Source organism: Bacillus rossius, chromosome 2 (assembly GCF_032445375.1).
Source record: "Bacillus rossius redtenbacheri isolate Brsri chromosome 2, Brsri_v3, whole genome shotgun sequence".
NCBI classification, from domain to species: domain Eukaryota; kingdom Metazoa; phylum Arthropoda; class Insecta; order Phasmatodea; family Bacillidae; genus Bacillus; species Bacillus rossius.
Genome location: NC_086331.1, coordinates 107,316,133 through 107,335,160, shown reverse-complemented (window position 1 = coordinate 107,335,160; position 19,028 = coordinate 107,316,133). Strand labels below are relative to the sequence as shown.

General features: G+C 34.3%; 1 protein-coding gene across 1 annotated transcript in view; it reads left to right on the top strand.

Annotated features, from left to right (window-relative positions):
• Nucleotides 1-14,651, top strand: part of LOC134529582 (vesicle-associated membrane protein 2-like) — a 34,599-nt gene extending 19,948 nt beyond the window's left edge. The window contains exons 4-6 of the mRNA XM_063363821.1: nucleotides 2,124-2,203; nucleotides 7,184-7,235; nucleotides 12,517-14,651. Coding sequence (XP_063219891.1) covers nucleotides 2,124-2,203; nucleotides 7,184-7,235; nucleotides 12,517-12,617 — 233 coding nt within the window. The 3' untranslated portion in view covers nucleotides 12,618-14,651. The remainder of the gene's footprint in view (nucleotides 1-2,123; nucleotides 2,204-7,183; nucleotides 7,236-12,516) is intronic.
• Nucleotides 14,652-19,028: the final 4,377 nt, after the last annotated feature.

Below are 19,028 nucleotides of genomic sequence, written 5' to 3'. Positions count from 1 at the left end.
ACCAGTGACATGGGGTCTCTAAAACCTGTATCTTGGACCATGCTGAAAAGTTGAAGATCTGTTGCCAACATTTGCCTATTGCATTAGTAATGGAAACTGCTCTGGATGATCATTAGCATATTTTTCTTGCCAAGACAATGCAGTTTGCAATGTCTGCTGGACAATTTTATGTTTGGGTACAGATGAAGATGGAAGTACCACAGATTTCATTTGAGATTGCAATTTTAACAATTCTGAATATACGTCTGTGTGTTTTGCGAGATGTTTCGCCATGCTGGTTGTGCTCCTGTGAACTTGTTTAAGTTTGTTGCTGCATGTTTTGCACTTTGAATGAGTTTCGGACACTTTTTCCTAAAATTTCCAAACTCCACTTCGAGGTTTAAATACACCTTTCACGTTTTCACTCATTTCTGCAATCAAAACAAAGATTGTTTTCACGCTAGAAACTCAACACGGTATTGTACGTGTTAAAAGAAAAAAAAATAATGGGTCATTTCTCATTGCTACAGAACTATCACACTTGCATTAAGTCGATATGCGTGATACTGCAGTCGAGGAATATGTAAAGACAAAGAACACACTTACCACATATGTAGCTATCAAACTTACTTCCTTAAAATACATAAACAAAATACACGGAACCGGATCCCCGAAACAAAAAAAAAGTGGTTATCACAGATACAGTGCAATGACTGCTGTTTTATGCACAGCTTCGATGGAAGAGTCGGACGTTTTTTATGTCCAAGCCACGGTACTAAAGTCTGCCACCATTAGCGCTTAAGTTGCAGGCACTCAATTCAGAAGCCATTTTGTGGGAAGTGTTGCATGCACGTCGGTATAATATCTATGAAGCTAATGTACTTAGAGCTTATTTATTTACTGCTTTCGGTGATCGAGGTTATAATCACATCCCAGAAATTAAAACGTAGTTTACGATTGGTTCGAGGACTTTCCAATTGCATAATTAATGTGTATGTCGGCCGTTTGTAGTAAAGAGAATTTTTCCTATTTTGAACAAAATGAGTGTTGTTATTTACAGGATGAGAGGTAAAAATTGCATTATGTATCACGATTGTTTGGCAGTACCAAAGTTCGTAGTACATACGAAGAACGTCGCTAAATGGAATATTTGTTGAGGTTTTACGTACATACATAGTTATATTCCACACCTTTATGTGCAAAATAAACAATGTTGGGAAATTGTCACCATGCAAATGACCTAGCCAAAATTAGAATTTTTGGAATCTTAATTTAAACAAAAGATACAATTTCAATTATTTATGGAATCAAATCGAAACTGTGATTTTCGATTAATCGCCCAGCCCTAGTCATGGCCTATTTCTTACCAAATATTCCTGAATGATGTTTGTTGTATGTTTTTCTATGTATAAGCCTTGATGTAGACAAGACCTGAAGCCTAAATACATTTCAAAACAACCTTTAACTGTTAGCACATAAATACACATTCTGTTATTGTTGTTTTGATGTTCTAAAAGTACAATTTATAATCAGTAGGGACTTTCGTAATTGTATACTATGTATTATACTTTAATGCTGAATGGGATCACTTATACAGTAGATGAATTAAAAATTTTGTGGTATTATATTTAATGTGGTATAAGTTGTACATTTGAAACGATTGAAAGTGCTGGTTTTTCAAATTTTAAGTTCAATAATATTATCCAGTTTTTAGCATTACTTATTACTATTAGATTATTTTAAAGGCATGATTATATTTATGTAGCTCTTTGATTCATATACCAATGTATTTATTTTTATTAAATTGATTTCATTTATTTTTAATAAATACATCAATTTAACTCATTGATGTTTTGTTTATAATTTGATTGGTCTTTTCTGAAGGTTCTTAGATGATATACCAACAAAATTTAGAACTGTAGAAAAAGGCCTTTCACTATTTTAAATTGCGAGTTAATAATTGTAATATTCAAAATAGTAATTGTCAGCAGTTTGATCTCTCATGTTGGTTTACCTATACCTATGTATAACCTCCATTATCATTAAGCAAGACACGGTTACTACGCAGAGGTTATGTTTATGTGTGATAAGTACCAGCATGGTCTCTAAGGGATAATACCGTATGGATTATTTTTCATTTGCAGATGCGTTACAGCAAGGAGCATCCCAGTTTGAACAACAAGCAGGAAAGCTGAAAAGAAAATACTGGTGGAAAAACATAAAGGTACTGCACTTCAAGGATAATAAAGTATTTCTATGTTTGTGGAACAGTTAAAAACTTGTTCAAGTTCTGGAAATCTGCTCTACTGATTCTTATTAGTCTTTGAGTTATGCTTTTTAATTATGTTTCTGCTTTTGGCATTAAAGTAAAATCATGCTGTAAAAGTACATAAGATTTCTTAATCTGTAAATGTGTTTTTCTTCTGAGACTATATTCAATATATTTTTTTGAAAAATATGTAATAATGTGCAAACTGAAAATTTTTTGCGGCATTAAACTGTTGTAATATATAGTGTGCATTGTTTAGGCTACACATTATAAATATTTCTTTACACATTCTTTATGTATTGAGTAAAAAATGTATTTATTTCTTATAATAAGTCACTGCTAGGAATATTGCAAGGAGAGCTCTGTAACTTAGGTTGGCTTCGTTTGTTGTTTTTTATTCCGTAAGAAAGAATTTGTGGCCTTGTTAAATGATGGTGATAAATAAAGACGGGAACTAAGGCACCAGTTGAGACCCTAGAAGTCAGCAAGTAACATAAAGATTTTTTTTTAAATCCGTTACAGCTTTTTTTTCCGTGAGAGTAGTGATGTGATTTTCTTTGCATTTAGTGCCAAGTAGCCAATCAACTTCATAGTGAACTAGAATTTTAAGGTTAAATTTCTTAATTTGGGCCTTTTTGTGCATATTTTGTCTAAATATACATAATATACTTCACACTTAACTATCTGTTTTCATGCCACTCATTCTGTTATATTAAAGTGAAATAAGGCATTTTGTCTTGTGATGATGGAAGAAGTGACAAATATTTATAAAAAAAAAATCACTTCAAATATTTTAATCTTCATTTTCATTAAAAAAAAATTTCTTTTAGAAGTTAGGAACGTGGAAGTGAGTATGCCCAATCCATTACTATGAACAAAACAGTAATTTACTTATTTTACGTACTTATTGAGGCAAGTTAATGTGGTGAAACATTCTATTTTACAAGGTGATACATAGCTGCCAACTTATACGATTTTGCGTCCTAATGTACGATTGTACTATTCGTGTAAATTAGTGTATGATTTCAAAGCTTTTTCCAATTTTTGTCTCATTTGGGTGATTCGTAACAGTAAATCTATACTGATGTCATACAATTACGGTATCGAACATGCGACATGCGGTATCAAGATTGTACACAACAGAAGACGTTTAGTAGATAATAAAGAAAGCTCGTAATACTGTATTTTCGGAACTAGCATACTCCATTTGTAGTAGTTATGCCATATTTTCACTACAGCGTACTGTAATATTCACTCATTGTACGAACGTAACCTTGAACGCCATTGGCAGTGGAAAATTACCGTGTTTGCTACAGGGAGAAGCTACACCTACGCGTACGGGAATTGTTTGTTTTCAAGCATGCGCGGAAATTCGCGGTAAAAATGGCGAGTAAACAGAAAAAGAAATCTTATAACCAAGTATTTTTAGATTGTTATAGTAAAGAAATTCCGTGGGTTAGGCGTTCAAAAAACTGGCGTCAATTATGCTTTCTGTGCTTATTGCTCGTGTGAAATAAATATTTCGCACGGGGGTAGAAATGACTTGAAAGTTCACGAAGGAACATTGAAACACACAAGGAATGCTTCACTTGGAAGTTCAACCAACATTAGTAATTTTTTTAGTGTTCAAAGTGACAATTTTAGTGTTATTCGAGCAGAATGTTATTTCACATCATTTATTCTGGAACATAACCTGCCGGTGTCAGTAGCAGATCATGCTGGACCTTTGTTGAGAAAAATGTTTCCCAGGAGCGAAGAACCTAAGAAATACAGTTGTGGACGCACCAAAACCGCTGCAATAATTGCAGAAATGGCAAGTGAGCGTCAAAATGTTACAGCAGGTATGTTGAAAAAAGTTCCATTTTCAATTGCTACAGATGGGAGCAACGATGATTCTAAGCTTTACCCAGTTATAGTGACCTATTTTAGTGAAAAAGATTCTCAAATCAAAATGGATTTGCTTGAAATTGTACCGTTAGAGGGTGCTGCAACTGGGAAAAACATTGGGAAAATGTTACTCAACAGTTTATAAAAGCATTCCATTCCTGTTAGAAATTGCATTGCCCTAGGTTCCGATAATGCATCGGTCATGATTGGCCACAAAAATGGTGTAGCCGCAGAACTTCAACAACATAATGAAAATATTATTGTTTTGGGATGTGCATGCCATTTACTGCACTTAGCAGCAGAAAAGGGTTCCACAGGGCTTCATGTTCGTGTAGATGAAATCCTTGTTGATATTTACTACTATTTGCATAAAAGTGCTAAACGTAAAGAGCAGCTCAAGAATTTGCAAATCCTCTGTGACAAAAAATCAAAGAAATTCTTGAAACATGTCTCCACTAGGTGGCTATCCCTGGGAGAGTGTATCGGTAGGTTAATAGATTTGTGGCAACCCTTAATGTGGTTTTATAAAGAAGAAGTAGATAATAAGCTTGAATGTACAAAAGGTTCTTTACATTTGTACAAAATCCCTAAGAAGTTGCCAGGTAAAGTCGAAGAAAGTTCTTGCAGAGCTTCAGATGAAAACAGAAATGCAGGCTTGCGTTCAGGTGAAAGTTCCTTAAAAAGAACTTCAACTTCAGATAACTTTTGTTATGGCAAGAAGATCAAGCAGTCATGTGAACCAGTAGAGCAAAAAACCATTCCAATTTTGTCACGTCAAGAGAGAGTTTTCATGTTTCTCACTGATGACCTAAATAAAGCAGTTTGTTATTTTTTGTGGCATGTTATTCCTGTTTTTGATAAGACAAATGTTATCCTGCAATCTCAAACACCTCACATACATCTTCTTAGGGGATTTTTGGCAGACGTGTTAAAAGAATTGCTTGTGAAATTTGTAAAACCTCATGTCATCAAGACAACACCAGTACTTGATGTTCTGTACAATAGTGCTACAAGCCAGAAGTCCGATGAAGACCTAGTTGTGGGTTGCAATGCATCAAAAGTAGTGGCTACATTGACACAGTCTGACAAATCTAAGTTTTACAGATCAGTTAGGAATTTCTTTAAACTCTCATGTGATTACATTATTTTGAAATTTCCCTTGAAAAATGAAATTTTAAAGCATGCTGAAGTGGTTAATGTGAAAAATATTGAGAGCTCATCATTTTCTTCAGTGAAGTATTTTGTGAACATGTTTCCTGCTGTTCTGCTTGTCAAGGATGGGGAGACACGTGAAGAGGCACTAGACATTCTTCAACAACAGTTTTGTTCTTTGCAGGTGGACAATGACATCCCATTGGATTCAGTGGAGAGAATAGACAAGTTGTGGTCTTACATAGGGAAAATAGGTAGTGGTGTTGGTGGTCTTAAGTATGACAGAGTTGCTCATGTAATGCTATCAGTGTTGGTTATTCCACATAGCAATGCTGAGTGTGAGAGGGTTTTTAGCAGCATTAAAAAAAATAGGACCACTTTCAGAGCTTCAATGTCAGACAAAGTTTTAAACAATATATTGTTGGCAAAATGTACTAACAGCATTTGTTATGAACAAGACTTCGATGAAACTTTTCTCAAGAAAGCTAAATCTGCCACACATGTATCCCTGCTGCAGAAAAAATGAATAACGTATTCAAGCACCATGATATGTATCCAGTGACATGTACTTAGAATCATTAAAAAAAAGGTATGTTTCCAAAACCAAATTATTACCATATTGTTTTTTACAGTTTTTTTCGTGAACATTATGTATGCAAAACAAAATAATTTTTGTCGCGCCTGTATTACGTATAAAAATTGCCTTTCAATGATTGTACTATAATTGTACTATTTTCTTTTGTAAATTGTACTATTTTCTTTTGTAAATTGTACTAATTGCTTTTCTGTAAGGTTGGCAGGTATGGTGATACAGTTAGGTATAAGTGTGTTGGCACGCTTTCAGAAAACAAAGCAATACTGTGGGTCCCATTCATACTGTATTATTATTTGGTGATGAATGTGCAGAGCTTCTATAGTGGTGAATGGGTGGGTAAGTGTTAAATTTGGAAACTGGAATGCTTGGTGCACGAGTGTGCGGACTCACGAGTCGGGCCACGTGGTGCGTGAGGGTAATGGAAGGCACACAGGTCAGTGAAACTCGGTGGTTTGTCATTGCACGGACCTTTTTCTGTGGGTTCTTAGGCCTCCCGATAGGACCTGGCCACGTGTCAGCTTCATCCTGTACAGGTACAACACAAGTGTACCTGCCCTCTGGCGCAGAAGTAGCGCAAGCATACAGTGTTCGTAGTTAGACATGAGTGTTTAGGTTTTCAGTCTTGGTAGCACGAAACCTAACTAATCTACAAGATAGCAAAAGTTAACTGATGGTTTTGTGTGCAGTTTTACACTAAAAACCTATACAAGCAGTCTGTCAGGTTTCTGTGATCATATCTTATATTTATACTGCTCAATTAAACAAATTAAAAACTTAACTCAACCCTAAAAATTTATGTAACTAGAGGACTATGAATTTTTCGGATGGGACAGTGTTGTTGAAGGTGTTGCGTAGGCGGCAGACATTCTGCCTGGTCTGGCGCTCACTGATGACTCCAAGCCTCCATGTCTACTAGGCAGATTTCGCCGCACAAGTGTAGCAATAAAAGATATGATGCAATGATAACATACACTACTATTACTTGTCCATTTGCCGCCCTAGTTGTAGGGTGCTTTTCTACTCAATGAACAGTTCTGTATGTGCAACACTGTACTGATACATAGAAGGGGCTGAGGGGCTCTGAGGGGTGGCATTAGTGTGTAGACACTTTTTAGATTTCAATTACTGTATGTAAAATCATTCTTTCCATTTGTATTTCATTCATGTTACAGAAAAACTGACGACTCACACCATGGATAAAATATTTAATAGTGGAACTTTTGAATATGTGCTTGAATACATTTAATTGATTTGCTGTTTGACTTGTGAGGTTAACCATATTTATTTTGTATTTTTTTCAGATGATGATTATAATGGGAGTGATAGCTCTGGTTGTGCTTGCTATCATTATTGGTGAGTATTGAATAAAATTAATTCATAGCATGACCTAATATTGGTAATGTCATATTGAGTATAGTATTTGCTAGCTAATTTAAACAGTAACTAGAGCCAAGGTTATATGGCTTTATCCAAATTCAAACATTTTTCTGCAAAATAAATCACAAACAAAAAAATTTGAAATTTTTGCTAACCATTAAATAATACCATAATTTTCAATTGCTAGCCAACAGCAATTGGTTGATTGTTGAACAGTCTGTAAGCATGTGTTTGTAGATAACAATTGCCATCATCCCACTACAGTCTGTTAAATGCTTTATAAGTATTTCCCTTTTATAAAAATTACTACGTTCTCCTAAAATGATGTCGTGTATTGAAGAGAGAGATTTAATTTAGGGTCAATTCAATTTTTTATTTTATTAACACACATTTGTTTCTTCCAAAGGTCATGTAGGCTAACAACTGACTGCCAAAAACTAAATGAGGGCAATGAACAGGTTGCTAAATATAACAGCAAAATAACATTAACTGGATTTACAAGTAATAAATAAATGTGTTTGTTAGTTGAAATAATTTACAACATAAATAACTTGTAAAAATTAGCTCTGTAGGTAGCTAGCTCAAATTGGGCGAGCCTGTAAATTTTTGGGGTGAGTCATATTATCTTTTGGTGGAGTTAGAGTCCTTACAGATCAAGTCAAGCTCGAGTAGTTACAGAAATTTTGGGATCAGGTTTATGTTACTGTACCATTGGAACCATTTAAGAGTCCATTTGTCTTCTACATATTAGTCACTTGTGTAAAGCGTATGAGTGGAATATGATTAAAAATTGTACCAGTTTTTTATGATAATTTTTTTTTTAAATTGAATATTTTGTTCCCACAGAATTCTGGAAAACTTAGTTTTGAATGTCTTTGAAGTCAAGGAAAATTGTATGATTTAGTGAATTAAAAATTAGAAAATAGAAAAGCAATATACACCTCAGTACGTAACTGCTCCCTAATAATGGCAACTGCAACTTTGACTGAAACGTTGATGTCTTCGCCTTCAACACAGTTACAACCCAGAAGCCAAGCAACTCCAGACAATGGCTGCGAAAGCCTGTGATCTTAATCACATATTCATATGGTTTTTCTCATTTTACATGATGTCACCTTAAATTTTCTTAAATGGTATTTCTGAAGGCTAGCCTCTTAAAAAATAAAATTCCAAATTCTCTTTTTCTTTCTTTTCTAAACTTGTTTGTGAATCATTGTCATACTTTAAGTAATTTACCCATTATTTTCCATTTTAATTAGTGGTTGGTTAGGGTTTATATATTACAAATACAACTGTGATACTGTGAGGGTGGTCGGGTGAGGAAGGTTAGCTACATTTATAATACTTTAAAATAGTGTGGACCGTTAGTTGGTAAGGTTAGCTAAATTTAAAATGCTGTGAAATTGCATGGGTTAGCTACATTAAAAATACTGTTATATCATTTGAACTGTTAATTAGGTTAATGAAGCTGCATTTGAAATGAGTAATTTGCAGTATTTTTAATGTAGCTAGCCTAACCTAACCAAGTGTTAAAATGGTAAAATATCACTGCACCCTCATAGAGAATGATTCAAAAACATGTCAGGAAATAAAAATAAATTGGAAGTTTTTATATAATTTTTTTTTTTTAATTGAGAAGAGGCTTTCCTTCATATTTATGACCTAGACTTCATAGCCCTTCAGACTATTGAACATTTTTAGAAACCAGGCGTATAACCTAGCAACATAAAATGTACCTAAAAATATATTGTCTGAAATTTTTTTATTCTTTCCCTGAAAGAGAAGCTATCTTAAAGGTTTTTTTTTTTTTTTACATTTTTCAATGGACTTGCTAAAAGAAAATGTGCACAAACTTTAACAAAATGAAAAAGTTTTAAAAAAATATTTTACTTTCATATTTAGGCATTTTCAAATTTCATCTTTAGGTGGTATCATAATATGTAACAACTTTTGTTTTAAAGAAAAATAAATAAAGCAGTCCACCATTTTCTCTAGAGTAGCAAAGATATGTAGATACAGTAAGTCCTCGGTTTACGTCGGGGTTACGTTCCTGAAAACCGCGACGTAAATAGAAACGACGCAAAATGAGCCATGTTTCATGCCACCGGCCGGCCACGGCCCAAGGTCGGCCGGAAGGGGTAAGAAAAATGCTGTGTCGTTGCGGGAAGTAGATAACACTTCTACGTGCGAGATACGTGGGTGGCCGAGCGGGCGGGCTGGTAGTATTGCATCACCGCGCAGAGAGCAGCGGAGAGCAGGAAGCGTCCCTCATGATGTATGATAAGATAAGGCGGTGAACGTGTAGCTTACGCTACATAGCATAAATTAACTACCGAAGGAAACAAAGAATTATAAACGAATTATATACGGTGTTTTGGTTAAAATAAAGATTTACGGTCATTGTAAACGACGTTATTGTGAATCGGCGACAACTTAAATTGAAACATGAGTACTCAAACATTAGCGACGTTAATCCGAAACGACTTAAATCGGTACGACGTAAATAGAGGACTTACTGTACATGCTGTATCTCCTGTTTGTACCAAATGATACTATTGATTGCTGCGGTAGTAGAAAAAAAGGTACATTCCCGAAATGAAAATATTTTCTTTTTGTAGTTAGTTTGTTTGTTGTATTACAAATCTAGGATGTACAGCAGGCTGTTACGTACACTGGGCTGCAGGTAAACACTCAATAAATTAATAAGTAAAAATTAAGGCCTTGGGAGCGTCAGCCCAGAAAACAAAACAACAACAATAATCATAGAGGTGCCCAGATGTCGTACAAAGAAATTTACTCATAACCTACTAGGAACTCTAGGAGGCTATGTGGATCGAGGATGAATAATAATGAAATAAGAAGACTGCTGGTTTGATTTATATAACTGCCCTTTTACTAAAATAATTTACTTAGTTTTTCTTTTCTTTTATCTTTAACTTTAAGTACACATGTATTAAAATATATTAATAACAAACAGGAGGTAACCCCAGGGCAACAAAATACATATAAAAGTAAAACAACCATATCTCTTAAACTTGACCCTGGTTTTACGTGAGCTCACAGGCTCAAAAGAAAGACAATTACATTTTGTTTTTAATTTTCTTTTGAAATGAATTTAACTAAATCCTGTGTTCTGAAAACTGGTGTTCCTGGCACTGGAGGTTTCGATAGATTAAAATCCAGAAGAAATCATTTTATGTACAAACTTGTATATCGACCGGAGAGGGGGGAAAACTTCTGACTGCATGAGCCCAATCACGGACTGCTAATTTGGCAGTGAAGTTCCATTCTAATTTGGTGTGCAAATCTTGAAGCTAATCTTGCACATTATTCTTTCTCATTATTCTTGCACCCCGCCTGTAACCAAAGTCCCAAATGACTTAGACTGGTTAACAGGCGGCTAAGTCTGGGCAAGACTATGCCCAGGGAAAGGCAAAAAAAGGGGGGGGGGAAATATGACGATCACTTACCCAAACAGCAGGGTGAAGTCATGTAGGCGGGCTCCAGGAGCAGAGAAGGCAGCTCTCGGCGCGGAAGTTCGCGGTAGTCATGACGAGAGAAGAAAAAATAATTTAGATTAAAAAAAAACTATTATGGGCAGCCAAATTTAAAAATAAGAAAATTAAGGCATCTATGCCTTGACGTTGGCGGCTACATGACGTAGTGTCGAGTCTTGGAAGAACAACAGAGATTGACTCTCGCGAATCGCAACGCGTGGTCCGCACAGACCAGATGCTGCTCGCCGAATCTTTGAAAAATGGCGTTGGTGCACCTAATTAAAGAAAGTAACTGCCCCCATCCAAAGAGGGGGGGGGGGGGGGGGTGGTTTATTGCCCGAAGGTGTCCAGAGATGCCCGAAGGGGCGAAGCAGACTGCAAAACGTTCGCCGCGCTCTCACGCGAGTCGCAGGCGAACTAAGATCGCAATCGCACTGCGACTGCTGCCAAGGTTGATTGTGACAAGCTGTCTCTTATGGGAGGGATGAGTAGTGCGCTCTGGTGGCCAAGATGAGAACCTGCCTGGAGGGTTACAGAAACGTCCGCTCGAGTGCTCTGGGCGCACTCGCCACCAGCAGACAGAGCAAGGTTAGGGATTTTTCCTGCCGCTAGGCTTCGCTTAGGGCTCTGTTTGACAAGGGCGAATGTCCTTGGGCAGACCATGTACCCTGAGCGAGTTCACGGGAGGTCGATGCTCCGGGTTGAAGTTCTCGTGAAGCCACAGGTGGGCGATGAGGGAAGGGGGGTCAGAACTTGCTAAGTCGCCTGGGAAAGGTGTCGTGTGGACAGTCCCGAGGCGTCGCCAAGGACTGTAACATGGTCCTCGACATGCTGGCAAACAGCTTACCTATGCTTGCCTCCGAGAAACGAAAGTTGCTAGCAGTGGGCTTGGGGTAGTGTTCGCTAGCACGAAAAGTCATACTGTTACAGGGAGAAAATGTGATGCAAACCGCTGCCGAGATGCTGCGATCACCAAATGTCAGCAAATGTATCTAATTGGGCCTGCGAACAAACGCAGGTGCACTGGGTTGCACAAGATTACGTCAAAGTGTACAGTAACGGAAACAAAATTAAATGAAATTAAAAAGCAACTTATTTATGTGTTTTCCTTCTTAAAAAATTAAAAATTAAATTTAAAATTCAAAACTTGTGCCCGAAAATTATGATAAACGGCACAAGGCCATTATAAATTAGCATTGTTTTCAAGTGTTTTGAAACATAAATAGTGGAATATATTTTTTAGGCAATGAAATTATTTAAAATGAACCGTACTTAAAGAAAACTGAGAAAAACTTAAATGCTGCAAAATAATGGTATGTGATTCAATCCTCTTTGCACATGTCAAAAATGTATTGAGTTTTAAGACAAATACAGTTGATTCTCATCCTGTTGAGTTCTGTGAACTCTACTTTTGAGTTGTCGAGCTGTAGCTACTCTCTCGACTCTGCTCAGTATTTTGAGTCTCGGCTCATTTCTACCCAGAGAAGGGAATGTTTATTTCCTTGTCTTTTGTAAAGTTGCTTCTTGATATAGTGACTGAAAAAAAATTGGAATGTTGTTGATTATAAGTACTGGACTTGTTTTCTTATAATATTTCTTTCTTTAAATATCATCTGTTTATAGTATTTTGTGAATTGCATTTTATAATTAATGTGTTTTTTTTTTGACATCTGAAAGAATAAATGCCACACAAAGAAATACATATCAGTTAGTGTGTGTACATTCCTGGATGTAATGGCTGTGTGCTTGTATGTTTGCAGTGTTAATTGCTGGGCCAACATCTGGTGGAAGTAGTGATGCTGCTGTTGTTACACCTGCTGTTTCACCTGCCCAAAGTCCTACCATTGCACCTAATCAGTAATGAATAATATTTCCAGTTACAATGTCATTACAATGTTTTATTATGGTACTCTTGATTGAGACCTTGTATATGAGTATATATATATATTTTTTTGCATAGAATTTGTACGGAAGGGGCTTGGTGTTTGACATGCAAAAGAGTTTGACATATTTATAATTTGGCTTAAGATAGAAGTATATTGGATTTACTTATAGGTCTACAACCAATCATATAAAAATGCAGAACTTTCTAAGAAGTGCTGTAGCAAATGCCTTGTGTGTATATATATATATATTTATATAAGAATGTAAATATTTTATAAAACTATAAATATTATCTTGCAATATATATATATATTTTTAAGTAAACAATTAGTAAATTATGCTAAAAAAAATGCAGCATGTTTTTTCATAGTATGTAAATTTTATTTTTTTGAGGTAAATGTAATGAGTAAATTTTTTTTTCTTTACTTTTACTGAAATGTTAGTTTTAGGTAAATAGTAAATACATCATATATTTACCTTTGGAATGAATAATTCCATTATATGTAATTATTAGTATTACATTATTCTATATATATTGTAGGTATCATTAGTATTTAAGTCAGTACGAAATTAATCTCATAGTGAACTGCCCTTTAATCATCAAAATACAAAAAAAAAAAATTGTGAATTAAGAGCTGCTAAAAAATTTTTTTATGGAAGTTTTTCAACTATTCGAGACATTAATATGATAAAATATTTTATGGTTTTCATAATTAATTTTTATTTTATTTACAATTCAAGTAATTTTTTGTGCTTACATTGGAAGTTTCTGTAGTACTTTTAAATAATTTCTGTATGTTTTATATTTTTCAGGTTGTAAATCTATTCGGAAATACATAATACCACCATCTTGAGTATCTGAAGTACTATTTATGTGATATTGTTAAACATAGACACAAAAATGGTTTAGTTAAAATTTTCTAATATATGATGAAGAAAGTTGTAAATACTACTTGTTTTATAAAGATCCTGATTTTGTGTGAAATGTTATGTCCTTAATACATATATGTTTGCTTGTTACCTTTTCTCAGCTTAACATTTAAACTGTTACCTTTTCTCAGCTTAAGCACAAAGCATACTATTTCATATTTCAGTGTAACTATGTGAAAGTGATACAGATGGTAGTGGTTTTAATCATGAATATGTATAAATATTTAACCAATTATTATTGTTGCTTATGATGTTATGAAGGTTCCATGAGATCTCAAATTTTGAGTATATTGTAGTTGTGGTTTCATGGCGAGAAAAGGTTCATATGAATTTTTAGTAATAAAAATCTGTTAAGATGGCTGGCAATGGCACAATAACATTTCTGCTTGCTCTCAACAATGTGTGGTATGTGTTTAGCAAGACACACATTTAAGCTTCTTGTGACTAAAGCTTTAGTCATTTCCAATGGATTTGTGTAAATTATCAACTTAAACTCTCTGAAAGAAATTCCAATGCATGAATGGTAGATTGTTGGCCAAGTTGTAAAAGATATCAACATTGAAGTAAGTTGATGCTGAGTTAATAAATAATAATAAAGCATTCTAGAAACAAATATGTAATTAAGTACATAGCAAAAGAAAGAAATTGGTGCTTCAGCAAATACATAATTATATGTGATGATTTTCATTGTATTTTTCATTATTTTATAAAGATATAATGAAAGTATTGTTATAGACATTAAGAATAATGAGGTTGCATGGGTACATTCCAAAAGAGTATTAAAATATGCTGGTTAGTCAAACAATTTACAGGAATTCTCACATTCATTACAATATGCTTTTTATTAAAAAAAAAACATCTCAAATTCTCAATCATCTGTTTTTGTGTTGAAACAGTGTGCTGATAACTGTATATTGCCCTGTAAATGTTTAAAATACACTGTTCATCTTTATGTGCATGTCAAAACATTCATACTCTGATATTCAACCATCTGCATACTACTAGTTTAGGACTTCACTGTGTAAGACAAATGACTGCTTTTTATAGTTTTATTTTCTTATTAAAGTATTCAGTTTATGAACTTGCTGTCTTTCACTAGGCATTTATGTGCATTCCAGAACTTTAAAATGCTTCAAATTGTTTTTATTAAAAAACATTAAATTATGAATTGTATAAATCTTAAGATTTTGTTGTTAATATTTGTTGTTAGCATAGCAAAATGGTACAAAACGAATCTATAATTTCTCTATCCAATAAGAACTTAAGAACAATGTATGTTTATTATGTTTAGCTGAGACCCCAGCAACATGACCCAGCATAACTCTCACAACTTGTGATAGATACAATGAATTTCTCAATACTACTATGATAACCTCCTTTTTACATTCTTGCTGTTTATGTTCTGCAATTTATGCAGTTTTCTTAATGTACAGTTTTTTGTTTCAACTAATGTTAAACAATCCCTAAAATTACACTACCTGAAAAGAATATATCCCTATACAGTAAAACCTCCATTAACGAATATTCTATTTAACTTAAAACCCCATGCAACGAAATAAAATTTTGGTCCCGCTGAACCTCCATAAGATCAATGCTGTTTTAACCTCTAAATACTGAATTTTATTTGTTCCGAAATAGTGAGATTCTCTTTACAACGAACTGCCGCTTTTGGAAAACACGCAAAAATAAACATCTCCTACAAGACATCCTCTAATTTTTTTGCATTCACTCCTTAAAAATACGTGCGTATAACCTTAAAATAATATGCACCATCGCGGAAAACAATAAATAAACAAAGCATCATGGATAACACACGTCGTGTATACATGCCACACTTTGTTCAAAATGGCGGGTACATTTAGCGCTAGTGGCGGAAACCTCCCGTACCATCGCTCTGGCAAGACGAACAACTAATATATTTTGCGTTTCTATGGTTAAAGATGCGCACATGCAAATATTTTTAACTATGGTGTAGTACAATTTCCGTTTTTTCAGTTTTCACTGTTTATTTCCACACGTAGTTACGGAAATCAACACGGTACTACTGTAAAATGAATTCTAATCATAAAAAGCGGCGACAGATTGACATTAAAATAAAATTAGAAATTTTAAATACAGTTGATGAAGGTGGAAATAAAGTGATATAACTAAACGTTTCGACATCCCGGCGTATACACTTTCGACCATATTATCCAACCGGGAACAGATCTAAACAATGCTTTTCTGGTAGGAACAAATCGAAAACGTGTGAAAGTATGTAAAAATGATGATTTGGACAAGATACTTTTTGACTGGCTAATGGAGGCTAGTGCATCTAACAACGTCTCTGGGCCGATTTTACAAGAAAAGGCACGCCAGGAAGCACTGGGGATGGGAATTGATAATTTCCAAGCATCAAATGGTTGGACATTAAACAAGTGTATTCTATGTATTTTTTCATGTTTAATTCCTCATATCGTATTAAACAGTCAGAAAGACAGTTCTAGCCATTTATGTGAAGCTTAATGATTAGAAATATATTGTGCGAAACCTCCATTTAACAAACCCCTTTACAACAAACACAATAAATTTTGGTCCCTTGAGATTTGTTAAATAGAGGATTCACTGTATTTGTTTTAGAATATTAGAAATTGAGACAATCTTCCAAGGCTCATCACTTGGCACTAGACCTGTGTGAATATCAGTTTTTAGTTTGAATTGAATACAAATACTAAATTATTCTCGAATATGAATATAAAATTCATATAGTAATAATGAGAGATAGAATCCCACTAAAAAAAAATTTTGTTTGCATATGTAATAAACTTACAGGGAAAGAAAAAGTAAATGTGTCGTGGTTTCAGAGAAATTAGACAAATAATGTTAAAATAAAAGGTTGATTGGATACAATAATTATACTTTATTTAAATGATTAATATATATATTTTTAATTATGTAGCTGTCTTACTTAACCTAACCAACCTTTCATTTCAGTTCTTATTTGCCTTATTTCCCAGAACCTGCTACTCTAGACACACATTGATTCAGAATATCTTTGTGAAATGCAAAATATTGTGAAATCCAATCCATGTCATAAAAAAAGTGATTTTTTTTTTTTTTTAAATTCTTTATTCCCAAATTAGTGGTGGAATGAGCTCACATTTAAATCCTAGTCTTTTACAAATTTTCATTAACAGCAGCCAAGTAAAACTGTATTTTAGTTCAGCACTATTAGAAACACAATTTCTGATAATTTTATCTGGAATCTGAAACCATTACAGTAGAATCTCGTTATAAAGTACATCAATAAAGCCTCAACTTTTATACTTGTAATGAAAGTACTTTATTCTGAAAGTCTATATATTTACCTTTAAAAAGTAGTATTTTTGAATTTTTAAAAATAAAGTAGTAGTGGATCAAATGTTAGATTAGCTTGGAAGCAAATATTTGTAAAACAAGAATTTTAAAAAAAAATTACTGAACTTCATACAGTAGCCTAAATTCTAGGCCTAGATATACAAAATTTATAACTGTCGAACACAAAATGACAAATGGGTTAAACTATTTTACAGGTATGTACATTTATTGGGATAGAATTCCCTTATCTCCTAGGCGAAGTCTCTTGCGACCAGCAGATAAAGATGACTGTTCGTACAGTTTAATTAATAATTTTTTCGCGATTTTTTTTTATTGTTGACAGTGTAGTGGGCACCAAACCAAATGACCGTGCCACATCTGCATTTTTCCTGCCTTTGTCAACTTCTTTTAAAATTTCCATGTTTTCCTTCAAAGCAAACTGCTTGCGTTTCTTTTTATCTTTTTGGCCATCCATCCTGATTAAAATATTCAATCAACAATATTGTTTGCCTCGCACCACGTCAAACGTAAACAAACCTTGGATCCATAGATAACCATAGCGCCGCACTAGTAGCGCCCGTCGCGAGCATGGCTATGCCAGGCGACATTCCGACCTTCATGGCAACACAAAGTGTGTTGGCCATGTTGTGACACCAAACAGTTCAAAATTTAACCTGCATAAATTAATATTATTGGATTTTCTATTTCGTATATAAGTTAAAATATACTTTTTATTTAACGTTTGTATCTGCTTTAATTAAAACTTTTAAAACATGCTCTACAAATAACCAAAAGATGGCGCAGTTAAAAACAATTGTCTTGAAGAGGGGTGAGACAGCAATTTGTCTTGTGCTCTAAAGTGTGTGATCCATGGAGGAGGAAGAATGGCACATTATACTGTACTATGATTCTATGAATCGTTGAGACAGTGTTTGTTTACGTTTTATACTTGTTAATGATTCTTGAAAGTGATAAAAATTAATCATAATGTACATTTATATTAAAGAACCCCTGCACAAACACAGTAACAATTATCTAAAATTTTCCTGATGACTGGAAAATAATGGTCGTTGTATTGAAAGGTAGAATACGTTTTTAATGTTAAAGTGAAATATTTTTACATTGTTTACATCAGTGTTTCGAGTGGGAATTTAAAATCATACGTTGAACTGAAAGATAAGTTATTCTGAAGTACGTTGTAACAGAATTTCACTGTATTTAGGTTTTTTTAATTTTGTTTTTGAGCTACAACTTCTGTTTCATCATAGATACGTACAGCAAGTAAGCTGATACTGTGTTGTATGGTGTTAGAATTGAAACTATCGCGTCCACATCTTTTACTGTGAAACCTCAATATGATATTGGTTGATCCAAAATCCCCAGCAACAAGAATAGGGTGTTCTGTGTTAATTTGTTTGTATATTATGAAATACTGGATACTACGTAATTCAAAGTTCCATTGTGGTGGCCCAAAACTAGTTTTGCTAAGTATGTATTTAAGATGCGATAATACAAAGCGTTAAAGTGAAACCTCAAACTTGTGTTCTCTGAATTTGTTTCCTATAATTAACATTTTCTTAAGGTCCCATGTACGTCATTAAATGCTATGTTAGTGCCGTGTCACTTTAAGCTTCGGCCACACAGAAAGCTACGCTATGTTCGCTATGTCCGCTATGTTTGCTGCGCGAGGTGGCCACACAGAATAGTGTAGTTTGCGGTGTCGGCGAGACGCATGCCGTGGGATTCGAGTGATGATTCCGTCGAGGATGATATTCTGTTGGTTCTCACAGTATGCAAACGAAAAAAGAAATGGGTTCATGAAGTGAATCTCAAAAGAAATGAATTTGGTGAATTTCATCATTTAATGAAGCAGTTGCATGCGGAGGAGGCCAAATTTATTGTTTACTTTACAATAAATACAACTCAGTTTGATAGCATATTATTGCTAATCAAGAATAAAATTGAGAAAAAGAATTTAAATTATAGGAAAAGCATTGGAGCAGAAGAACGATTAGCAGTTTGCTTGATGTAAGTAAACAATGAATTCATTACGATATAATTCAAGTTAAGTAAAAGGAATAGTACTCGTGTATAGCGCGACCTTTTTTCCCCTCAAGTAAAG